Source organism: Anabas testudineus, chromosome 18, assembly GCF_900324465.2.
Source record: "Anabas testudineus chromosome 18, fAnaTes1.2, whole genome shotgun sequence".
Classification (NCBI taxonomy): Eukaryota; Metazoa; Chordata; class Actinopteri; order Anabantiformes; family Anabantidae; genus Anabas; species Anabas testudineus.
In genome coordinates this window covers 30,863,241-30,884,447 of record NC_046627.1, presented here as the reverse complement: position 1 = coordinate 30,884,447, position 21,207 = coordinate 30,863,241, and the positions used below count along the sequence as shown (strand labels likewise).

Genomic DNA, 21,207 nt, shown 5'->3' with positions numbered 1-21,207 from the left:
TACACCATTGTCTGTTGCTAATAGAAGATCGTTAGTGACCTTTACCAGTGCTGTTTCTGTACTATGATGTACACTAAATCCTAGAAATCTTCATACAAGTTATTGCTGTGCAGGTGGTCACATAATGGCTTAGAAACTACCTTTCCAAGAATTTTGGAAAAAAAAGGGCAGATTGGATATTGGTCTATAATTCACTAAAACCCCTGAGTCCAGAGTAGGCTTTCTGAGTAGGGGCTTGACCTTCAAAGCCTGTGGTACGTAGCCTTCGTAAGGATAGATTGGTCTGATCTAATATAGGCATGCTGATCAAAGGTAAAACATCTTTGAGGAGTCTACTCAGGATGGGGTCTAAGAGACATGTTGATGTTTTAGAGGAATTAATTACTGAAATTAATTCAGAATGATCTATGGGGAGGAAGAAGTATAAGTACAAGTGTGGTCTTACAAATGAATCTAGAGCTGTTGTACAATCCATACCCCTACCCATTTTCTCTAATAGTTATGATTTTATTTGTAAAGAAATTCATGAAATTATTGCTGCTAAGAGTTAAGGGGATACTAGGCTCGACAGAGCTATGACTATTTGTCAGCCTGGCTACAGTGCTGAAAAGAAACCTGGGGCTGTTCTTATTTGCCTCTATTAATGAGTAGTAATATGTGGTTCTAGCTTTACAGAGGGCTTTTTTAAAATATATTTATATTATTAAACTATCTTTCCAAGCTAGGCAATCAGTCTAAATTGGTGAAATGCATGTACTAGTTTTTCAGCATTACTTCGGGACAGGATGAATATATATATATATATATATACATATATATATATATAGATATACATACGTCCCGAGCACAGAACTCTGTGAAACTCCATAACTAACTCCATAACTAACTTTTATGTGCATAGAAGACTCATCATTAATATGCATAAATAAAGCAATAAGATCTAACAAAACGGATATAGAGAGAAATCCATCGGCTGATGCTAATAAAAGATTTTTAGTGACCTTCACCAGTGCTGTTTCTGTACTATGATGTAATCTTCATCTTCTTCGTCCTCTTTAAGTTATTCCTGCGCTGGTTGTTACATAATTGCTTTGAAACCATATACTATATTGCTCTATAATTTACTAAAACCCTGAAGGTCCAGACCAGGCTTTTTGAGTAGAAGGTTTGACATCAAAAGATGAATAGGAAAGAAGAGATCAACACTTTAGCTTTTATTTCCAGGTGTTTATGTCAGGAATACACAATTTAGACGATAGCACCTTTTGTTTGCACCATTTTCCCTGTGAGTAAAAGTATTGGAACATGTGACTGACAGGTGTGCTTTGTTGCCCAGGTGTGTCCTTTTACATTGATTATTCATACAATAAACAACATTAAACATTTACGCTCAGTTTCAGATTTGGGTTTTGCCTGTTCAGACTGTATTTATAGATAAGAGTTGTAACCAACATGAAAACCAGAGAGCTATCTATTGGCAAGAAACAAGCTATTGTGAAGCTGAGAGAAGATGGACAATCAATCAGGGCCATTGCACAAACATTGGCCATAGCCAGTACTACAGAAAGAAACCACTCCTGTACCATTTATGAAGTGCTCCTTCAGTTGTGTTTTATGCTTAAGGAAAATAATTGTAACGTAATAGAAAAAAACGTCTCAGAGTTAATCCTGCAAAAAAAAGCCTGTGAGTATTTCTATATAGTGATGCTATTTTCTATGCGGCTGGGCAGGAGGTAAAGGTACTGCAGCTCCAATCCTTCATTCTGACTCAGGATGTGGCTCTCAATCTCTTTCAGCTCTGTTCTGAACTTGTCAATTAGCTCCAAAGCTTGCCCCTCACTGAAGTGCTCCTCTGTGTATTGGCCCAGAGGAATCTAGGCAGATGAAAAGAGGAAGCTGCTCAAGACAGAGGAACGAATGTAGGAGGTCTAACATAATTGCTGTCAGATCAATAGCCTCACAGACAAACTACAGCATAACTGAAATGTGTTTTTAACTTACTATTTAATATATCTATATATTACACATTGTGTAGCTGTTCGATCAGATCAATGTACATGTACATGTAAATGTACATAGTAGTAGTAGTATATAAAAGTAATGTCATCGACCATGCAACCACTTAGACTGTGGTAGAATTCACTAAAATTCAGTGTATATGACTAATTAATTTATTAAAACTGTCCTTTCCTGCCCTGTCCTGACTCGAGTCAGGAAAAGTACTGTCAGAAGCAGGCTGACTATTAGTGGCCTCAGGGGATGAGTATCACCAGGACTGTGCTGTGTTGTCGGCACACCACATGTTTTTCAATACAATATATGACAATTATAATAATTTAATAATACTTTATTATTTAAAAATATTATAAAATGCAGCACATTAAAGCTGTCTTCTAGACTTTGCTTTGACAAAATGTGTCAATATTGTGTTACCATAGAAACCCAACAGAGGTGGACTCACTGCATCTGGTTGTGCTCGCCCCAGGTGCCATGTGATAGCCATTTGCACACAGGACTGGCTAACATCAGGAAGAGTGGCCATAATCATATCCATGGTAACAGCTTCCTTGTCTGTTGGTGGAGGTTGTCTCATTGTGCAGGGGGTGTTAGGGACCCAGGCACACCAGTCAAACTAAAAATAAAGGCAGGTAATAGATAAAAGCTCCTTTGTAGAATTTGAAAAAATGTAATCATGGCAACTTATTGTGGAACTATCACAAAACACTTAGGCAGAGGTATGGTAAACATTCATGATGAGCCCATCCCTCTTGACTTCAAGACATGCCAATCCATTCATGATGTTCTGAAATTCAGTGGGTTTCAAACCACCAACACTAAAATAGAAGCTTCAAACATCTCAAACATGTTTCACAGTACCAAAGGTCAGGGGGCTCCCCATCCAAAGAACATAGGTTGAGCAACATCTTGGATTAGTTATGGGTGAGATGTTTTTCCAGAAACAAGTTTTCATAAATACTGTTAAAATAGCACACACTGTAATCATACAACCTTGTTTACAAAAAAAGTTGTGATTCTGTGTAAAATGCAACTACAAACAGAATACATTTTGCCAGACATTGTTTTCAAATCAGTATAGATTTAAATGACAAATCACTGCATCGTGTGATTCAAATTTTAGTAACATATACAGACAATTTAGAAGACAATAAGCTGTTTCTCATATGCAATCTAAATGGCCATAAACTACAGCATGTACTACAATCCTATGTGGCTCACAAGCCCTAAATCTCTCACTATCCAGGCAGGTCATGGGCAAGCTCATGGTTCATGGTCAGGTGTAATTAGCAACAATTACATTTTAGGACACAGTGTGTAAGTGTAGGAGTGTTCACCACCTGTCCGTTGTTAGTAGCAGCATGCTGTGCTGTACTGGTGAAGATAGTCACTGCGAGCAAGGTGGACAGTTCCTGTCTGGTGCACAGTGTACTGTGTAGACCTGAAATAGATCCATCATCAAGTCAGTGACATATGTTACATATTATGCTATACACTTAATAATCAAGCTTCATCTTATCTTAAAGTCAAAGAAGAACCTCATAGTTTCATATTTTTCCAGCAAAACTTGTTCTCAGAGTGCAGGTTTACTTGCTAATAGAAGATCATTAGTGATCTTTACCAGTGCTGTTTCTGTGCTATGATGTACTCTAAATCCTGACTGGAAATCTTCATACAAGTTATTGCTGCGCAGGTGGTCATACAATTGCTTAGAAGCCACAAGCCACAAAGCTTTTGGGAGAATGTCCTTTGAACAGATGAGACAAAACTGGAGCTTTTCAACAAGGCACATCAGCTCTATGTTTACAGATGCACCGACAAAGATGAAGCATACAAAAAAAAACAAAAAAAACACTGTCCCTACTGTGAAACATGCTGCATCTGGCACAGGGGGTCTTGCATCTGTGCAGGGTACCATGAAATCTCAAGACTGTCAAGGGATTCTGGAGGGAAATGTCCTGCCTAGTGTCAGAAAGCTTGGTCTTAGTCACAGGTCATGCATCCAACTGGATAATGACCCAAAACACACAGCTAAAAACACCCAAGAATAAATAAGAGCAAATCATTAGACTATTCTGAAGTAGCCTTCTTATGAGCCCTGATCTAAATCCTATTATCTGTGGGAGGAGCTGAACCATGCCATTTGGAGAAGGCACCCTTCAAAGCTGAGAGAACTGGAGCGGTTTGCGTACGAGTACGACTGAGGAGGAGCCCACAGGTGATACGGACTCTCAACCAGCACACCACATTGCACTGACCCACTTCACTTCACACACTCATGTTTCACGCTTCTTGCACTAAACATGCGGGACAATCATCGACCCTGTGGTCACTGCACACCTTTCATATTACTATTTTTCTATTATGCACAAGCCACTTTAAGTATGAACACTTTACAGCATACTTGCACACCCCCTGGACATTTCTATTTCTATTTATACTACACTCCTTCCCACACAAAATTCCAAATTGTATATTTTTATACATTGTTCACCTAGGTACACCCAGGTTTTATTGTTTTATTATTTTCTTATATTGTCTTACATTTTTCCTCATACTTTTCTTATATTGTACATTTGTACTGTACAGTTATTTTTATTCTTGCACAGATATTTTCTTAGTTAAATCAACCTCGACTTGTATTCTTGTACATATATTTTGTTCTTTATTCTTATTCAGTTAAATCTACTTCTACTTCTTTAGTATATTTATTTCCTAACAGTCTTTAATAGTCTTTTTATTTTTTAAGGTCACGGGCAGTCGCCTAAGCATTTCACTGCATATCGTACTGTGTATGACTGTGTATGTGACAAATAAAATTTGAATTTATTGAATTTATTACGAGGAGGGGGCCAAAACACCTGTTGACAGGTGCAGAAGTCTCATTGACAGTTACAATTGCAGTGATTGCATTAAAAGTGGGGTACCAACAGTTTTGTCCATGTGTGTACCTAAGCGCAAACCACTTATTATTGAGGTTGTTGCTGTATTTGCTTTTTTTTTTTTTTACTTGGACAATGACATGTTGGCTGTTTCCCCCTGCTTCCAATTATTATGCTAAGGTAAGAGAAGCTCTCTACTTGAGGACTTAGATCTCACTTTGAAAAAAAGAGCATATCATAATATTACGCCAAATGTTTAATTTAAAGGCTTCGAAATGTGTGACCAAACATGGTGTGTTAAGGTTATGCCTGACCAAAGCTGGGGAGTTCTGTGAAACCCTCCTGTGATATGTCTCTCATCCAGGCTTGAAGCTCTAGGTCTTCTTGAACATCTTTATCCGATGGGTAGTACAGATGTACCATACCTGAGACAAAACTAAAGAACAGTTACGTTAATAATACAATAATATCACAGTAACAATTAGTTATTATACATAGTCACACATTTGGTCATTTGTGGTGCCCTCAATTACATAACTCATTCCCTGACACTCACTAGCATTCATTGAATTCTACAGACCCCAGAAAAGTAAACTGAAGAATTGAACTGAAGCAAGAATTAACAGTTGTCTTCATTTAATGATGATGCTGACTACACCATTCAGACTACATCTACCGTAGCTTTCAAGTTAGTTTGTGTACTGAGAACTGCCCATTACTATGGGAAAATGCCATGACAGTGGCTGGATTGTGTATGTCTATCGCTAGTTGCTGCCCTCTATGTGGAGTCCCGGCTGTGGCCTACCTTCAGTAGGGGTCCTTAGGCAAGACCTCCTCCCTGCATTTGCCTTGTACCTCACTTGTAAGCTGCTTTGGATAAAGGCATCTGCCAAATGACTAAATGTAAATTACAGTCTGATAAGAGAGTCATCAGCAACCTTGGTTACCTTCGCCCACTTCTGTGCTATGTGACATTTTCATTCTCACAATCTATCAATTGAATGGGTATCCTCACCTTTACCACATTTCATGTGTGTTAAAAGCTGGGAGGAAATAACCTCATCCAGTATTTGAGAGATTTAAATGTCAGAAATTCCTGGATCTTTTTTTAAAACAAAGCATGTCCTGCCAGACTCTTGTATGAGTGTGGAGGATGTTGTCTACCTGTGTATGGCCTCCCACAGCATCAAACTGTGTTCTTTGTAGAAATATTTTGGTAGCTGGGACACTCCTCTGTCAGCAAAATCAAGGTGGGGCTGGAGGGAGCGGTAGGTCAGCATCTTGTACTCTCTCTGAGCCAGAATTAAAAGGCCATCACCCCCTGTGGACACAACCTACACACAGACATAACCATCACTGCAAGGGTGAGCAACCTCATTATATTTATCATCATATTGTTTAACACAGCTGGTAAGTCACATTCAAAATTGATAATGACACTGTGATAAAGTTCAGGTCCTGGTAACTACAACAGTTCCTGGTGAGATATATCAGGCAAATGAAAAAAATCCTAATCCTAAATAGAGTTTTACAGGGACGCACCCGTTTGAAGATGCCATTAGGAGAGATGAGCTGAGTGCGTCCCCTACAGTTGATTTCCAGAGTGTAACGCAGATGAGGAGCGAGGAGCTGCAGCAGGATGAGAAAATTGTTCAAGTTAGCTACAGCGTTTAGAAAATTGCCAGTATAAGGAGGGATTATGTGCTATGAGTGAAACATCTCTGTCAAGAATTCTGTGTGCCATTAATGGTAGATGTGGACAAGAGAATGGGCTTAATTACAGAATAGCAATAATACTTGTGGAAAAATAAGGAATGTGTTCGTGTTGTGGAAACAGAGGAAATTAAGAATAAAGGCCTGTTTTGATTTAGTCTCTCTGCACTTGAAGTAAATATTGGATCTGGCTAATATTTGAGGTTTGTCATGGTAGTTTGACATTCAACACATAGCATAAACTTACATAAAAGAAACTGTATTTTTTATTCAATTATTAAAAACAACTTTACTACCAGAACTGTATACAGGCCTAGCCTAATCTATAGTTCTGAATAATATGACTTCAAACATCTAGATTGAAATAACTGATAATTAATATTAAATAATCCCACTAGAAAAGTCCTTAAAGTACAGTTGTTTACCTTATATACAGGATGTACAGCAGGCAGCTGCCGCAGAGTAGCAACACAAATCACTTCTACTACAAGATGAGTTCTAAGCAGGTGAGACAGCAGCTGGAAGACCTGGAACTCAGAATGACGCACCCACATTTTAGCCAATAGCCAGGCCAAAGGTGGGTCTTTGGGCAGGAATATGGGTGAGTCCTGGCCTGGAGACTGCTCCAGCTGAGCATGAGCAAGAAAAACTATAAACACACAGTCCATTCTATTTACACGTCTAGGACTTCCTGGACCATTTGAAGAGTGTTGAGTTCTACTTTACAGATCTTATTTTTTACAGTGCTGTGAGAAAGTATTTGCCCCCTTCCTGATATTTTTTTTTTACACATTTGTCACACTTAAATGATTAAAATCATCAAACATAATTTAATAGTACACAAAGATAACCCCAGTAAATACAAAATACAGTTTTTAAATGATTTAATTTATTAATGAAAAAAAACATGTAATTACTATGTAAAAAGTAATTGCCTCCCACTAAATGATGAATAAGGTGTGACTTACCTGTTTTTTATTAAGCTGAGTTAAATTTAATTTGCCACACCCAAGCCTGATTACTGCCGGAGCTGTTGAAGTAAGAAATTTCCTGAATAGAAGCTGTCTGACAAAGTTAAGTATACTAAAAAAAACATGCAGCAATCTCAAAAGATTTTAGAACCGATGAGAAACTAAGTAATCAACATATATTAGTCTGTACAGGGTTGTAAAGCCATTTCTAAGCCTTTGGAACTCCAGAAAACCTAGGAAAGAACCATTAGCCACAAATGGAGAAAACTTGGAGCAATCCAATTAAATTCAATTCTGTTTATTTATATAGCGCCAAATCACTACAAAAGCCAATTCAATCGTGAGCTATAGTACCCAAAGGATCTCTGTACCCCCAAACAGAAATACAGTTTTCTAAGTCTGACACCATTCTGTCTTATGTAAACTTTACTTTAAGACATGCAGCCATCAGTGTCTTTTTTTTTTTTTTTTTGCTCCACCTAGTAAGTCAAATAATCAGATTTGCCTGACCTATTACAAAATTTCCAATCAGATATTTCTGCATTGTACTGCAGCGTACTTTGGTCCAAACATAAAAAGCCTAATGCAGTACTTTAGCTACAGCCCCATGTGACACCCTTCAATGAAGACCTATGTTTCTCTATAGGGGTTTTGTACAGGGACCTCCAACCTCTAGAGATTACCCTGGTGCAAACAATCCTGACCACCACAACTCTTGAACACTGTCTAAGGATGATTTGTTAAGAATCTTCAGAAGTCTGGTAGCTCAGGTATTAGATAGAGGATACAAAGATGATAGGAGAGCCCCATCTTGTTCTTCCTGCTCCTCCACTGCAGCATGAATGGATAGCAGGTTTCCACTCTCCTGCTGATCTCAGACCTGCCAGTTTTGGTTGATTAACTGACTTAATCATTCTGTACTCTATGAGTGTATTAGAGAAAAGAGATTCTTCCTCTATGCTGCCATACAACTCAGAACAGTCTCTTTTGGCATTTATAACAGTGCTCCATACACATGATTGATAGAAACAAGAGGTCTGTGATGCGTCCACACATGTAGGTTGAGGAGAAACAAGTGCTTGTTGTAGGACAGGTTCTTCACTCTGTGGAGGAACACAGCTTCTGTTTCCACCCACGTCTGTGGCTTATACCACAGTGTAATGGAAGTTTTAAGTTTACAAGGCCACAAGGCTAGCCTGTTTAAATTGCTAATCTGTTTTGAAGAGGTCACACACTTCCGAGATATGATGGAAGTCTCTTACTGTTAACTTGCTAAACAAAAAAAGTGCTGCTCATTGACATTCTGGTTGCAAAGACCACGATGTAACAATGGTTCTACTTTGGAAACAGGACTAGACTTAAAACTTTGATTACTTAATGTTGCAATATTCTCTGTCTCCCTTTCAACTATTTATGCACAGGTTAAAGCTGTATTGCCAGTTCCTTGCCACTCTCCCATAAAGGTTTGACTGGTAAAGAGCCTGGGAAACAGTTGTATGTACAGTCTCTTCTATCTCAGTTGCTGAAGCTTGTAACTCCCTCAGAGTAGTCATCTGTGTGTTAGTGGCTTCACTCAGTTTGTCTGCCTGTTCTAGGCAGATTTAGACATGATCCATATTCCTTTTATTTCTTGATGATGGAGTTCACTGAACTCCGGGAGATGTTCAGTGCCTTGGAGAATTTTTGTGCTTTTCAATGACCTGTTCTCTGAGTTGCTGGGAGTGTTCTTTGGTCTTCATGGTGTAATGGTAGTCAGGAATACTGATTAACCAGTGACTGGACCCTTCACACATGTTCCCTCTTCCAGATAGGGGACAGTAATGCATGTGCAAGAATGGGACTACTCTTAATCAAGAAAATCATTAATTTGCTATAATGAATAAGTTTGTGTATCATCCTGTGTCACTGTGACAAAATTGTATTATCATCTAACATCTGATCATCTTCATTCTCCACAAGTCCACTGCTCTGTTTACCTGCTTTAACATTAGGACTCTCTGACTCAGCTGTCTGAGTGTCGCATACGTCTTCTGCCTTTCCACCACTTAGATTTTCCTGTCTAATTTCAGTATACCTGCTGCTGTTGTTGTTATCCCATGCTGTATTTATTTGCATTTCTGTGTCATTTTGTCTGGTTCCAGCATGTAGGCTGCTGGTTTCAGCATCCCCAACAACTTCCTAGAAATCCAATGTTTGCTTAGGATTGTTAGACTTGTTCTCCTTATTTATTGCAGTTTCAGTAATTAAGTGTTGTGTAGTTGTTGGATTGTTTTCAAAGAGGCTTTGTGTCCCTCCCAGGTGAGAGTTCCCCTGTCTATGAGACATGGGGTTTGAGTGGAACTCTCACCTGGGAGGGACACCAAGCCTCTTTGAAAACAATCCAACAACTACACAACACTTAATTACTGAAACTGCAATAAATAAATTAAACATATTTTACATGTCCAAAACATCCAGAACTCATACAACAGCTCCACGCACTCCTTGCACTCCATAACAGCTCACACCCACAGGAGAGGAGTAGAGGGGGCACAGTGTATCAAGGGAGGTAACAGCATAGAAGGTTCAGAATCACCTCAGCTAGGTGCTATAGCTGACTATAGGTTTTATCAAAAAGGAGAGTTTTAAGTCTAGTCTTTAAAGTAGAAAGGGTGTCCCAAACCAGAAATCCAAGCTGGTTCAACAGGAGAGGAGCTTGATACTTTAGCTAACGCTCTGGCTCCCATTCTACATTTGGAAACTCTGCTGGGATATTATCGTACGATATTATCCCAGCATAGTACTATGCCTTCTCAGGAGTGACTGGTCTACCAAAAATCTCATGAGGGAGGTCATAAAAGAGCCAAGATAACATCTGATAACAAAGAACTGCAGGCATCACTTGCCTCAGTTAAGGTCAGTATTGCTTTAACATAGTAAGAGGTTGGTCAAAATGGCATCCATGGGAATGTTCCAAGGTGCAAGCCACTGCTGACCAAAAGGAACACAAAGGCCTGTCTCACATGCCAAAATACATCTGGATTCTCCCAAGGACTCTTGGGCAAATATTCTGTGGACTGATGAGAAAAAAGTTGAACTTTTTAGAAGGTAAACATCCCGTTACATCTTGTGTAAAACTGGCATGGCATGATCATACCAACAATCAAACATGGTGGAGGTAGTGTGGGGATGTTTTGCAACTTCAGGACCTGGACAACTTGTGATAATTGATAGAATTGATAGAGAAAGTTTTGGGCTAAATTACACAGCAGGACAGTCAGAATGTCCTGGAGATGTTTATGTGAAACTTTCAGAACTAAATTTAGCGCAGTGCTTGGTTGGATAGTGGTAAAGTAGCATGTTTATCTGACAATGTTATATCTTAGTGCAGTTCAGCTGTGTTGGCTGCTACCCCAGAACTTCTGTGACCCTGCTGCTGTGTCTTTGTAACTCGTACTGCCTTTGTGTTTTTTTTCCCCAAACTTTATACATGGTTCACCAAAGTCAGACGCATCTCCAAACGGGAGAGGGGAGGGGGTGGGGGGGTCTGGTCAGTTTGGAGTGGGTCTATTCGCACACATTTACAGACTTGCTTACACAGCTTTTCAGGATGACAGTGACAGGCACATTTTGGGGACTTCAAGGACTTGTTTTTTATGTCTCAAAAGGGGCATAATATGGACACTTTAAACTAGCCGTTCATGCTAAACAAACCTTCCATTTTAGCTGTAACTAAAACTATTCTGAAAAGAAGAGTGTACTAAAATTACTAGTGAGTGTTAGTAGGTAGTTTCTTTTTCAGATAGGGCCAGGCAGTTTTGGACAGCTTTTTGCCATTAATAAATGAAATCATAATTTAAAAACTGCATTTATTCAGGTTATGTTTGTGTAATATTAAATTTTGTTTGATGATCTGATCTAAAGTGTGACAGCAAGAATAGAAAAATCAGGAAGGGAGCTAATACCTTCTGTAGTTTGTAGTTTGTATTTTTGAGATATATCCATTCTCCGTTTTTGTCTTCCATTCATTTATAAATGATTCAGGCTAAATTGCAAGATTTGATTGCTTCTTGTTACGAAGAACTAATCCACTACAATGTGTAATTGTGTGCATTGCGTCAGCAACATGTTAAGTTTATTGAGTACTTCAGGTGTAATGATACCTGTATAGCAATAGGGATGAGACCTTCATCTGGGTGTTGGTACAGGAGACAAAGAGGGGCTGCAATGTACTGAGGTTTACCCTTGATTGTGTTGGTGGGAATCCCATCCATGATGGCATAGTCTAACAAGTAGATATTCCCTGCCTGGACATGAGAGATTAATAAAATTAAGATTTGAGAACATAGAACACAAACTGTACATAGATTGAGAGAGTTTGAGATAAATCAACAATTTACTGTAATGAGGTAGACAGATTTGCAGGTTACTATTATTGTACCACAATAAAGCTTTTACTGATCGTAGAGACAGATACTTTATAGTGCTTTTCCCCACTTTGAGTTCTTTTTCCAGGTTGGTTCTGGGAGGCATGGACCTCTGTACCATGTCTGGTATCACAGGGAACTTTTCTGGCAGCTTCTTACACCTTTGGATCATCCTTGGGTTGGAGCCATTCAGACACTGGTAGCCAAACAACCAGTCCTCCTTCCAGTGTTCCATACAGTACTCTGAGTCAAGCACATGAAACAAATGTGTATGAACTACATAGAACCAGTTCAGGATAAAATCTGTCAGACTCTGAGGTTAGATACAAGATCTATTAAAAACTAAGAGAGTAGTCATTGAAACCATCTTTTGGAACAACAGAATCATTAGAAATAGTCATGTTCAGCTCCAGTCTGCTTTGGCAAAATGTGTATTCCAGTTCATCACATCTCAGTAAAACTACATCTACATAGTGTGCTAATGTCTAACTGGGTGTGTATTTCAGTCAATCTAAACAAGTTTTGGAGATTTAAAAAATACTGGTTTTCTAAAGACATACATATGTGCTATTAATGATCAGCTATGATGTACGATTAGTAATTTGGCCAGTTAACTTCAGGTTTAATGTAGGCTTTAGAATGGTCCATCTCTGAAAGCAGTCATGGCACTTACAAAATATGAAGGACACACACATGCTGTTCAACAAGCTGATGACCAAATTAAACTTCCTTAGAAACGTACTAAAGCATACGCTTTTAACCTCTTAAAACCCTGCTAGGAAACATCATCCTCTAGTTGTCCTTCTCTCCATTTACCTATGCTACTTCACAACCCTTTGTTGACCATAGTGACATATGGTATTACAGTACATTTAAATATAAGGATGGAGAAGAGGGCTAAAACTGGACTGCCTTCTACCACATGTTTAGAAAGGCATATGTCAACAACATATGTTGAGCATTTATACCCAACAAACAGAAACATCAGAAGACATTGTCCATACCAGAAACATCTGATTTTACAATGTCAGAATTTATTTGACTGCTATGAACTATGACTCACTTTTATGACGATCAAGACAGAGTCACAATAAAGTGCTTTGTTTAAATATGGCCTGTGAATTGTTTGTGTCTTGTAGCCTAACTAAAAATTGTCGTGTATTGAGAACATTGTGTACATTTTATCATACTATATATCTATCTCAATGATCCATTGCACAATATGCATGTACAGTGCATTTATTTTTAGAAAGTTTATTATTTATTTTCTATCTCATCTTTTATCCTCATTCTGACACCCAGGTGAGGGTTGGGAAAGAGTGGGGGGGTTAGCAGAGATGTAAACATTGAACTCGTATATATTCTGTTGTATTTGTTTTAATCATATTTTAATTAGTCTAATTTTCCACAGTAAAATAAAATAAATAAAAAAACAAGACAGAAAACAATATGAAAGTTTATCTGTCATATTCTATCTCTAGTGTCCAGCCTCTCTGCTTGGCACTTTTAACAGGAAACCTAATTCATTTTCAGGCTTTGTGAGTAGCATGCATTTTTTTACCCACCAGCTATAGGGCTTTTCAGCTTCCAGAAGATCCGTTTGAAATCATCCAGGTCATTCCAGGACTTCCCAAATCTGATGGCCAGCTTCTTCAAAGACAACTCCAGCAAGCTGATGAGAAGTAATGGTGAATCCAATTGCCTCTTGTCACATTGTTGGTATATACAGTAGATCTTATAGTACTGTTACACTGTAGGAACTCAACACTCATCTAGCCTCAGGTAAAATTCTTCCTTACATATAAAGCACTCTACAAGTGTATCTATTTATTAGAGGATTATTGCTGGTCAGTGAAAATTTTCATAGGGGTGGCCAGATGGAACCATTGAAAATCTTATGGTGGCACACAATATCAATTTTCTTGTGCTTGTCTTTGTTCCCTCTGCTGCTGATTAATATAAATTAATCTAATTTTATCTCACAACAATACAATAAAATTTGAATTACATAGGAGTTCATCTTACATATTACAGTATATTAGTGTCGTAGAAGGTCGTAGAGGTCTTAGAAAAGATGTGTGTTTTGATTAAATAATCTGCATATTAAACATAACAAACTATCCCCATATAATAAATATATTTCTGGCATTTCTAACAGGCCCAACTGCTGAACAATATACTGTAAAATAGGTGAGATATGGCAATTTTGATTGAGGATAAACCTTTGCCCCCGTTACTCATTGTGAGCAAGCAGGGCTGTATATTTATTTTACTCATGATTTATTTGTTTACTCATGATATATATTTATTTTTTTAAACTTTGCATTAATGTCTTGATTGAAGATTTATGTATGGTTTGTATGAAACAAATGTGATTTATTAAAGGGGGGTGTGTGGTTATGAGAATTTGTGTGTGTGAGAGTGTGTGGGCACCACCTACGCATATTGTAAGGAATATTCAAAGTCGCTCCTCTTCTCATTTTCAAAGCGGGCATCTTGGGGTAAGTCTGCCTCTGTTTTAGCATCAATACATCTGGGAATATCTGGTGCCCATGTTGTCCATCTGACACAGAGATGGCATGACAGAAATGTTAAACATAAAACCTTTTACTCTTTGAATTGCAGCTTTGTCTTTGTGTTGTTGTTGAACCTGTATGTCCTCTGTCTTTCCTGCAGTTCTGTTTTCCTGTGCATCAGCAGCTGAAGTACGGAGTCATCCTTCAAAGTCTTAGCTAAGAAGACATTAAAAAAATTTTATCCACAGTACACAGACCTAAATGGGTACATGCTCATGGCTTTGGGTAGATTTGCTGAGCAGTGACAACTGTTTAGCACCAACTGACAATTTGATGTTCACATCAACAACAAATTGAACAATTGGATCAAATAACAAGGATGCTCTATGCAAGAAAGGAGAGATCAGCCTCCTCCATAGGCTTCTCTCCTTTGATGTGAAAAAGGCTACTAAAGATGTTCTGTCAATTTGTAATAGTGAGTCCTTTGTTCTTTGCATTTGTGTGCTGGGAAGACACCATTTGACAGTACAACAATTGTGAAGTTTCTTAGTGATCTAGGTAATTGTTATCCCAAAATTCAGTTCAGAACTGATGAAGACTTCTAGATGGAAGGTGAAACTTAAAATAAGTCCAGTTGCCACTGAACAGAAATTTTGGGATACAACTGCCACATTTGTGTGAGTGTTTTTTATTGTAAACTCAATATTTTTTTAAATTTTATATACAACCCTTTGAGGTTACGTGGAGTTTTGCATGAATTGGTCATAAAATGTGCTCCAATCTTCATCTAACTCACAACAATACAAAAACACAGTCTGCTGAAAATAATAGTACACAAACATTATATGTTTTCATGTTTTTATTGAACATAACATGTAAACATTCACAGTGCAGGGTGAAAAAAGTATGTGAACCTCTAGCCATAATTCTTCAAGAGCTAAGGAGTCAGGAGTGAGCCAAGCTTGAGTCCAATCAGTGTGATGATATTGGATGTGTTGCTGAAAGCTGTCCTGCCCTTTAAAAACACACACCAGTCTTGGGTGTACTGTTGCAGCACTGTTGCTACTCTCCCTAGGCGTGGTCGTACTGTAAAGATGACTGCAAGAGCACAGTGCAGAATGCTGAATGAGGTAAAGAAGAATCCTAGTCAGCTAAAGACTTACAGAAATCTCTGGCACATGCTAACATTTTTGTTGACATTTCTACAATAAGGAAAACATTAAACAAGAATGGTGTACATGGGAGGACACCACGGAGAAAGCCATTACTGTCCAAAAAAATATTGCAGCACGTTTGAAGTTTGCAAAAGAGCACCTGGATGTTCCACAGCACTATTGGCAAAATATTTTGTGGACAGATGAAACCAAAATTGAGTTGTTTGGAAAAAACACACAACACTATGTGTGGGGAAAAAAGGCACAGCACACCAACATCAAAACCTCATCCCCACTGTAAAACATGGCAGAGGGAGCATCATGGTCTGGGGTTGCTTTGCTGCCTCACGGCATGGACGGATTGTTGTCATTGATGGAAAAATGAATTCCAGAGTTTATCAAGACATTTTGCAGGAAAATGTAAGACCATCTATCCACCAACTGAAGCTCCACAGAGGATGGGTGATGCAACAGGACAATGAACCAAAACATTCAAGTCATTCAACAAAAGATTAGCTTCAACAGAACAAAATACACCTTCTGTAGTGGCCCAGTCAGAGTCCTGACCTCAACCCGATTGAAATGCTGTGGCATGACCTTAAGAGAGTGATTCACACCAGACATCCCAAGAATATTGCTACACTGAAACAGTTTTGTGAAGAGGAGTGGTCCAAAATTACTCCAGATCGTTGTGCAGGTCTGATCTGCAACTACAGGAAATGTTTGGTTGAGGTTATTGGTGCCAAAGAAGGGTCAACCAGTTATTAAGTCCAAAGGTTCACATAGTTTTTCCACCCTGCACTGTGAATGTTTACATGTTATGTTCAATAAAAACATGAAAACATATAATGTTTGTGTACTATTATTTTCAGCAGACTGTATTTTTGTATTGTTGTGAGTTAGATGAAGATTGGAGCACATTTCATGACCAGTTCATGCAAAACTCCACATAATCCCAAAGGGTTCACATACGTTTTCTTGCTACTGTATCTCTATTTATTTTCGTTACTGTATTACTCAGATGTGTATTCTTGCAAGTGCCTATTCTTTTAATATTGTCATATTGTTTTACTGTTCTTCCCTGTGCTTGTCATTGGATTATTAGTGGATCAGGGCTAATATATCTCATGTCAGTTGGTTCAAAACAGGACAAAAGCTAAAAGCATGATCAGTCCACTAATGACAATTTGTATGTCATCAGCCTTGTACCAACACTAAAATAAAACGTAATGCTTTGTCATCAAGAGAAATTTAAATTGCACCTCTGTGATATAAGAACTTCTGCTAGATCACTTAAGGATTTGCTGCCTGCTTAAAGGACAGTATTCTTACAGCTGACAGCTTAGGACCTTATTCTGAATTACCTGGATTTCTTACCTGTGCCCTCTCTCATCTCCACCTTGACATCCCCTACAAACCATTGGTAACAGGGGAAAGTTAAAACCTTGTCTCCACCTGGAGGTTCCACTGTGACGTAGCGACAGAACCAATTATCTTCCACCCAGTACCTCTGTTTTTCCAGCCTGACCAATATTAATGAGCCTAAAGGGGAATGACTTGTCACCTTGTACTGGTCCACCTGACAGAAATAGATGTAGGAAGACAAACATAAGTGTTGCATTCTAGTATCTTTCAATATAGTAAGCTAATTTCATATCACAGTCAGCCATATGCTAGGGTCGATGACCAAAGGTTGGCTGACCAACCTGTAAATTAAGAACTTTGCCTTTAGACCTAGTTGCTTCTTCACTGTGGAAGTCGAGTAAAATGCAAGCATTGCTGGTGTCATCATAAAAACCACTTATCCATCTCACATTTCATCTTACACTCAACAAAAGACTGAGGCAGCAACTCTTGGTACAGGAAATCTTGGGGCAGTGACCTTTTTTGGCAGGAATGACAGCCGTGAACTGGTCTTTAAATAGTTGCTCGTACAGTATACAGTTTATTGTAGGTTCTTCTCATGGAAATAGTATATCCACTATTCACTTTACGTATCAGGAGTTTTCTTTGCCAAAGGGCTTTTTTCATAAGTGTTGTTGGCAACAAACAGAACACCGACATGGGAAATTAGGTAAGTAATAAAATTGAAATGTATATAATAAATAAATAATGAGTTCCGACAAGTAAAGTGGAGGTATGTCAAATCTTCCAAATCACACACTTACTGCGCCTCGACAGAAGTCCAGCCCAGGGTTGTCCAGTAGAGTGCGCTCACTTTCCCCTTTCTCCCCCACCAGGGTCACAAAGATGTAGTTGTTGGTACCTGAATACTCAGATGTACCAGTTGCTACTGTTACAGTGTACACTTCCATCTAAGGACATGAACAGGTGCAGACACAGAGACAAACACACACACACACAGAGCTCAACTCAACAGCAAATTCTTATCTCACCACCCTCATGCAAATCTACAATTCCTCTTAGGCCACTGCAACTCTGCTGAGGAGTTTCACAAGCAAAGTCCTTCAGCTTTCATGATGGTGAAACAAACTGCCTAACTAAACAGTTTACTGTAGTGTAAAGTGCTATATGTTGAAATGTGGAGTGAATGTAAACAGTGTTCTTAGGGAGTTTCTCAGTGTTGGATTCAAAGGCTGAGCAAAAGCAGGCAAGGAAAAAATCCATGTGAAACAATGGTCTCAGTCAGTTAGTGCTGTAAATCATGTTTGTCTGGAGTGATGTTCTATTGTCAGAAGTGGGTTGAGTCAGTCTATTGTAAGTTTGGTGGATTTGTTTTTTCATTGTTAGGTCTCATTAAATCATAAGGGAACTTCTAATGTAGTAGTAATAAAGTAGTAGTAATGTAATACAGTAGCTACTGTAGTATACTGGGGCAGGATTACTATTGCAACAACACATCATCAGTAGGGTAAAACTAACCTGTCTCACGGCGGTCTAAACCCAGCTATTAGTGGGTGAACAATCCAAGCACAGGTTAACGCAACAGTTTGGGTTTGATTCTTTCCTGTTTCAACATGATGATAAAATGAGCTGTAATACTAACTGTGAGCCAGACCTCATCACACCACAGCCCTGTTGACTTCAAATTAGTGGCCTTACCTAAGACTAGCCAGCTTACCCCACAAAGCTTCCTGTCAAATGTTACTGCTGCTTTGGAGTCTGCCAGTTTAGCAAGCAGGTTCACATTGCCGAGATGTTTTTTGCAAACACCAACCGCTCACATGCAACATTCACAATGTAGCAATAGTTAAGAAGATTAACATACTGATATTTCAGGAAGTTCATTAATTTCCCCAGGAAATATTTTGCTTACACAAATCAACTCAGTGACAGAAACACACTCCTGTTGAACTGAACATTTTACAGTTTGTTTCTGTCTCCCTCTCTCTGTACCTTTCTGCAGGTATCCCCAACCTCAGAGCTGTATGTTTTCTAGAGTCTCTACTCTCTACTCTATGTTTTCTACTGACCCTTTTGCTGCTTTTTTAGTTACCTGCTGTTCTCTCTCCTCTTTCCACTCACTCCCATGGGTGTAACTGTAACTGTTCCTGTGAACAATTTGAATATTTTTTCAAGATTAACCAAATGTGTAAACCATCCTGATGCAAATGAGATGATGAAACAACAGATCAGTTGTAATGAACAGTTGTAGATGCCAGCACACACAAGTCCTGCATCGTGAGAGACAGTGTGTCTGAATTTCATGTCCATTTGTTCACATTACTGTATTACATCACTGTACAGTAGCTTTTGACACCTACTTAAAATTAATGGACATAAACATTTTTTATTCCTTACATTAATAATGTATAATTAAAATAATATTTGAAGTTATGTTTATTTTTTTAAAATTTGCTAATACTCTTTCTCAGATACAAACATAATTATCCTGACAGGTGAAAAATGACAGTGCCATGGAGCAGTTTTCAGCTTTAACAAGGTTTAAGTCTGCAGTCTAAGTTTGCATGTTTGTAAATAGTACTGTGCCATTTGTGATGTCATAGTGTATCATATAGTGTTAAACCATGTAAATAGGAACAGTGCATCAAGTCAGTAAATAAGAAATCTAAACATGATGTGGTGACCTCATTCTGTATTTTCCCACAACAGGTAGAAAAATATCTAAACAGAACATAGCATAGCAGATAAAGTAGCCAAGGAACTTGAGAATAATAACATGTAATAATGATATAAAACTACTTGACTCTGTTTTTGCCATTTTATTGTTTGCATTTAGCTGAGCTGACTATGAAATACAATAGTATTTTTATATACATTACTCAGTTTTTCCTACTTTTATTCTTAATGCCACATTCATGTTTCATAAATGTTGAGTTCTTTAATCAAAGAGTGTTTGGTTTTTACACTAGATTTCATACAAAGCCGTTTATGTTGTATGCATGTATGTATGCATCTGATAACTGAACTTTTCCACTCTGTCTTTGTCTGGGTTTTACTGTAGTTTCAACATTTCATATTTATATTTTCTATAAAATACTTTTTATACTTTTTTTTTCCACATACACACGTAAGGCACTGTGGGAAAGACAATTTGAGGTTCCCAAAACTACTGCACCTTTTCTCCTTAGTTCTCCACCATGGAGAACTCACAAATCTTGAATTTGTGAAATGCGATAATGTATTAATATAAATGACTGTATTAAAGCAGACATTACAACATTGCTATCATTACTTATCAGGTGGCATATATGAATAAAAAGTAACCTTTCCACAATTTACTAGATACAAGGTGCATCGGGTACAGCTTAATACACCTTATTCCATTATAGATACATATACTAAACAAATGCTGCCTTATTTTAGTTAGTGCACTACAGAACCCCTTTTTTTTTTTAGCTTTGTGTTCCCTCAAAATATGCAATACTGCAATACGTCACACCTTTGCATCCCCATCCCATCACATATTTTCTGTTTTGATATGCAAGATGATATGCAACAAAATAAGGACCACTTTGGAATTGTGGAGATATTACAGTAATATTCAGTAATTATTTAATTTTACTGAGGTGTCGGAGACCACACTCACCTTAGTCAAAAACTGTGTTTACGGAGGTTCTTTTTTTTCCCCTGTAGAATTCCTGGCTCTGTTTGTATTCTTCTACTTCCCCCTTTTTCTTCTTTACTTGTCCTATTATTCTCTTTCTCTTCGTTCAAACTCAGTGTTTTCAAATACCTGTTTTGATGTCCTATTTGAATCTTTTCACCAGAGGTTTCTCTACCACAATCACACCCTCACTATTCTCAGCACTACCGACTTTCTGACACTCTCCTCAGTTTGAGTCCTTTGTAGGCGCGTCCACACGCACACACACACACAATTGCAAAAGGGAAGTATATGGGCAGGTCAGATAAGACCCAGGTTACAGTGCAGCAAATCAGCAGCAAATGATAAACCACACACACACACATATATATTTATATGTATGTATGTATGTATGTATGTAGGTATGTATATGTATGTATGTATATATATGTATGTATATGTATATATGTCAGAACTTCATAATTTTCACATACAGTACAACCACCTTGTCTAGCCCCTGTCTAGCTCACCTAATGGTAGA

General features: G+C 38.2%; 1 protein-coding gene across 2 annotated transcripts; it reads right to left on the bottom strand.

Moving 5' to 3' along the window:
* Positions 1 to 1,195: 1,195 nt before the first annotated feature.
* Positions 1,196 to 21,032, bottom strand: alox12 (arachidonate 12-lipoxygenase). Of its 2 annotated transcripts, XM_026352637.1 has the most exons (16): positions 20,670 to 21,032; positions 19,116 to 19,170; positions 17,827 to 17,973; positions 17,036 to 17,237; positions 14,639 to 14,720; positions 14,429 to 14,551; positions 13,554 to 13,660; positions 12,059 to 12,231; positions 11,725 to 11,868; positions 7,037 to 7,240; positions 6,441 to 6,527; positions 6,063 to 6,232; positions 5,213 to 5,334; positions 3,357 to 3,457; positions 2,462 to 2,632; positions 1,196 to 1,874 (listed from the first exon to the last, which is right to left on the bottom strand). In XM_026352637.1, the coding sequence occupies exons 3-16, from the start codon at positions 17,971 to 17,973 to the stop codon at positions 1,695 to 1,697; spliced, it is 2,013 nt and encodes a 670-aa protein (XP_026208422.1). In that variant the 5' UTR covers positions 19,116 to 19,170; positions 20,670 to 21,032; the 3' UTR covers positions 1,196 to 1,694. The 2 variants fall into 2 exon arrangements, with proteins under 2 accessions (XP_026208422.1, XP_026208421.1); XM_026352636.1 differs by lacking the exon at positions 19,116 to 19,170 and having other exon boundaries at positions 1,197 to 1,874.
* Positions 21,033 to 21,207: the final 175 nt, after the last annotated feature.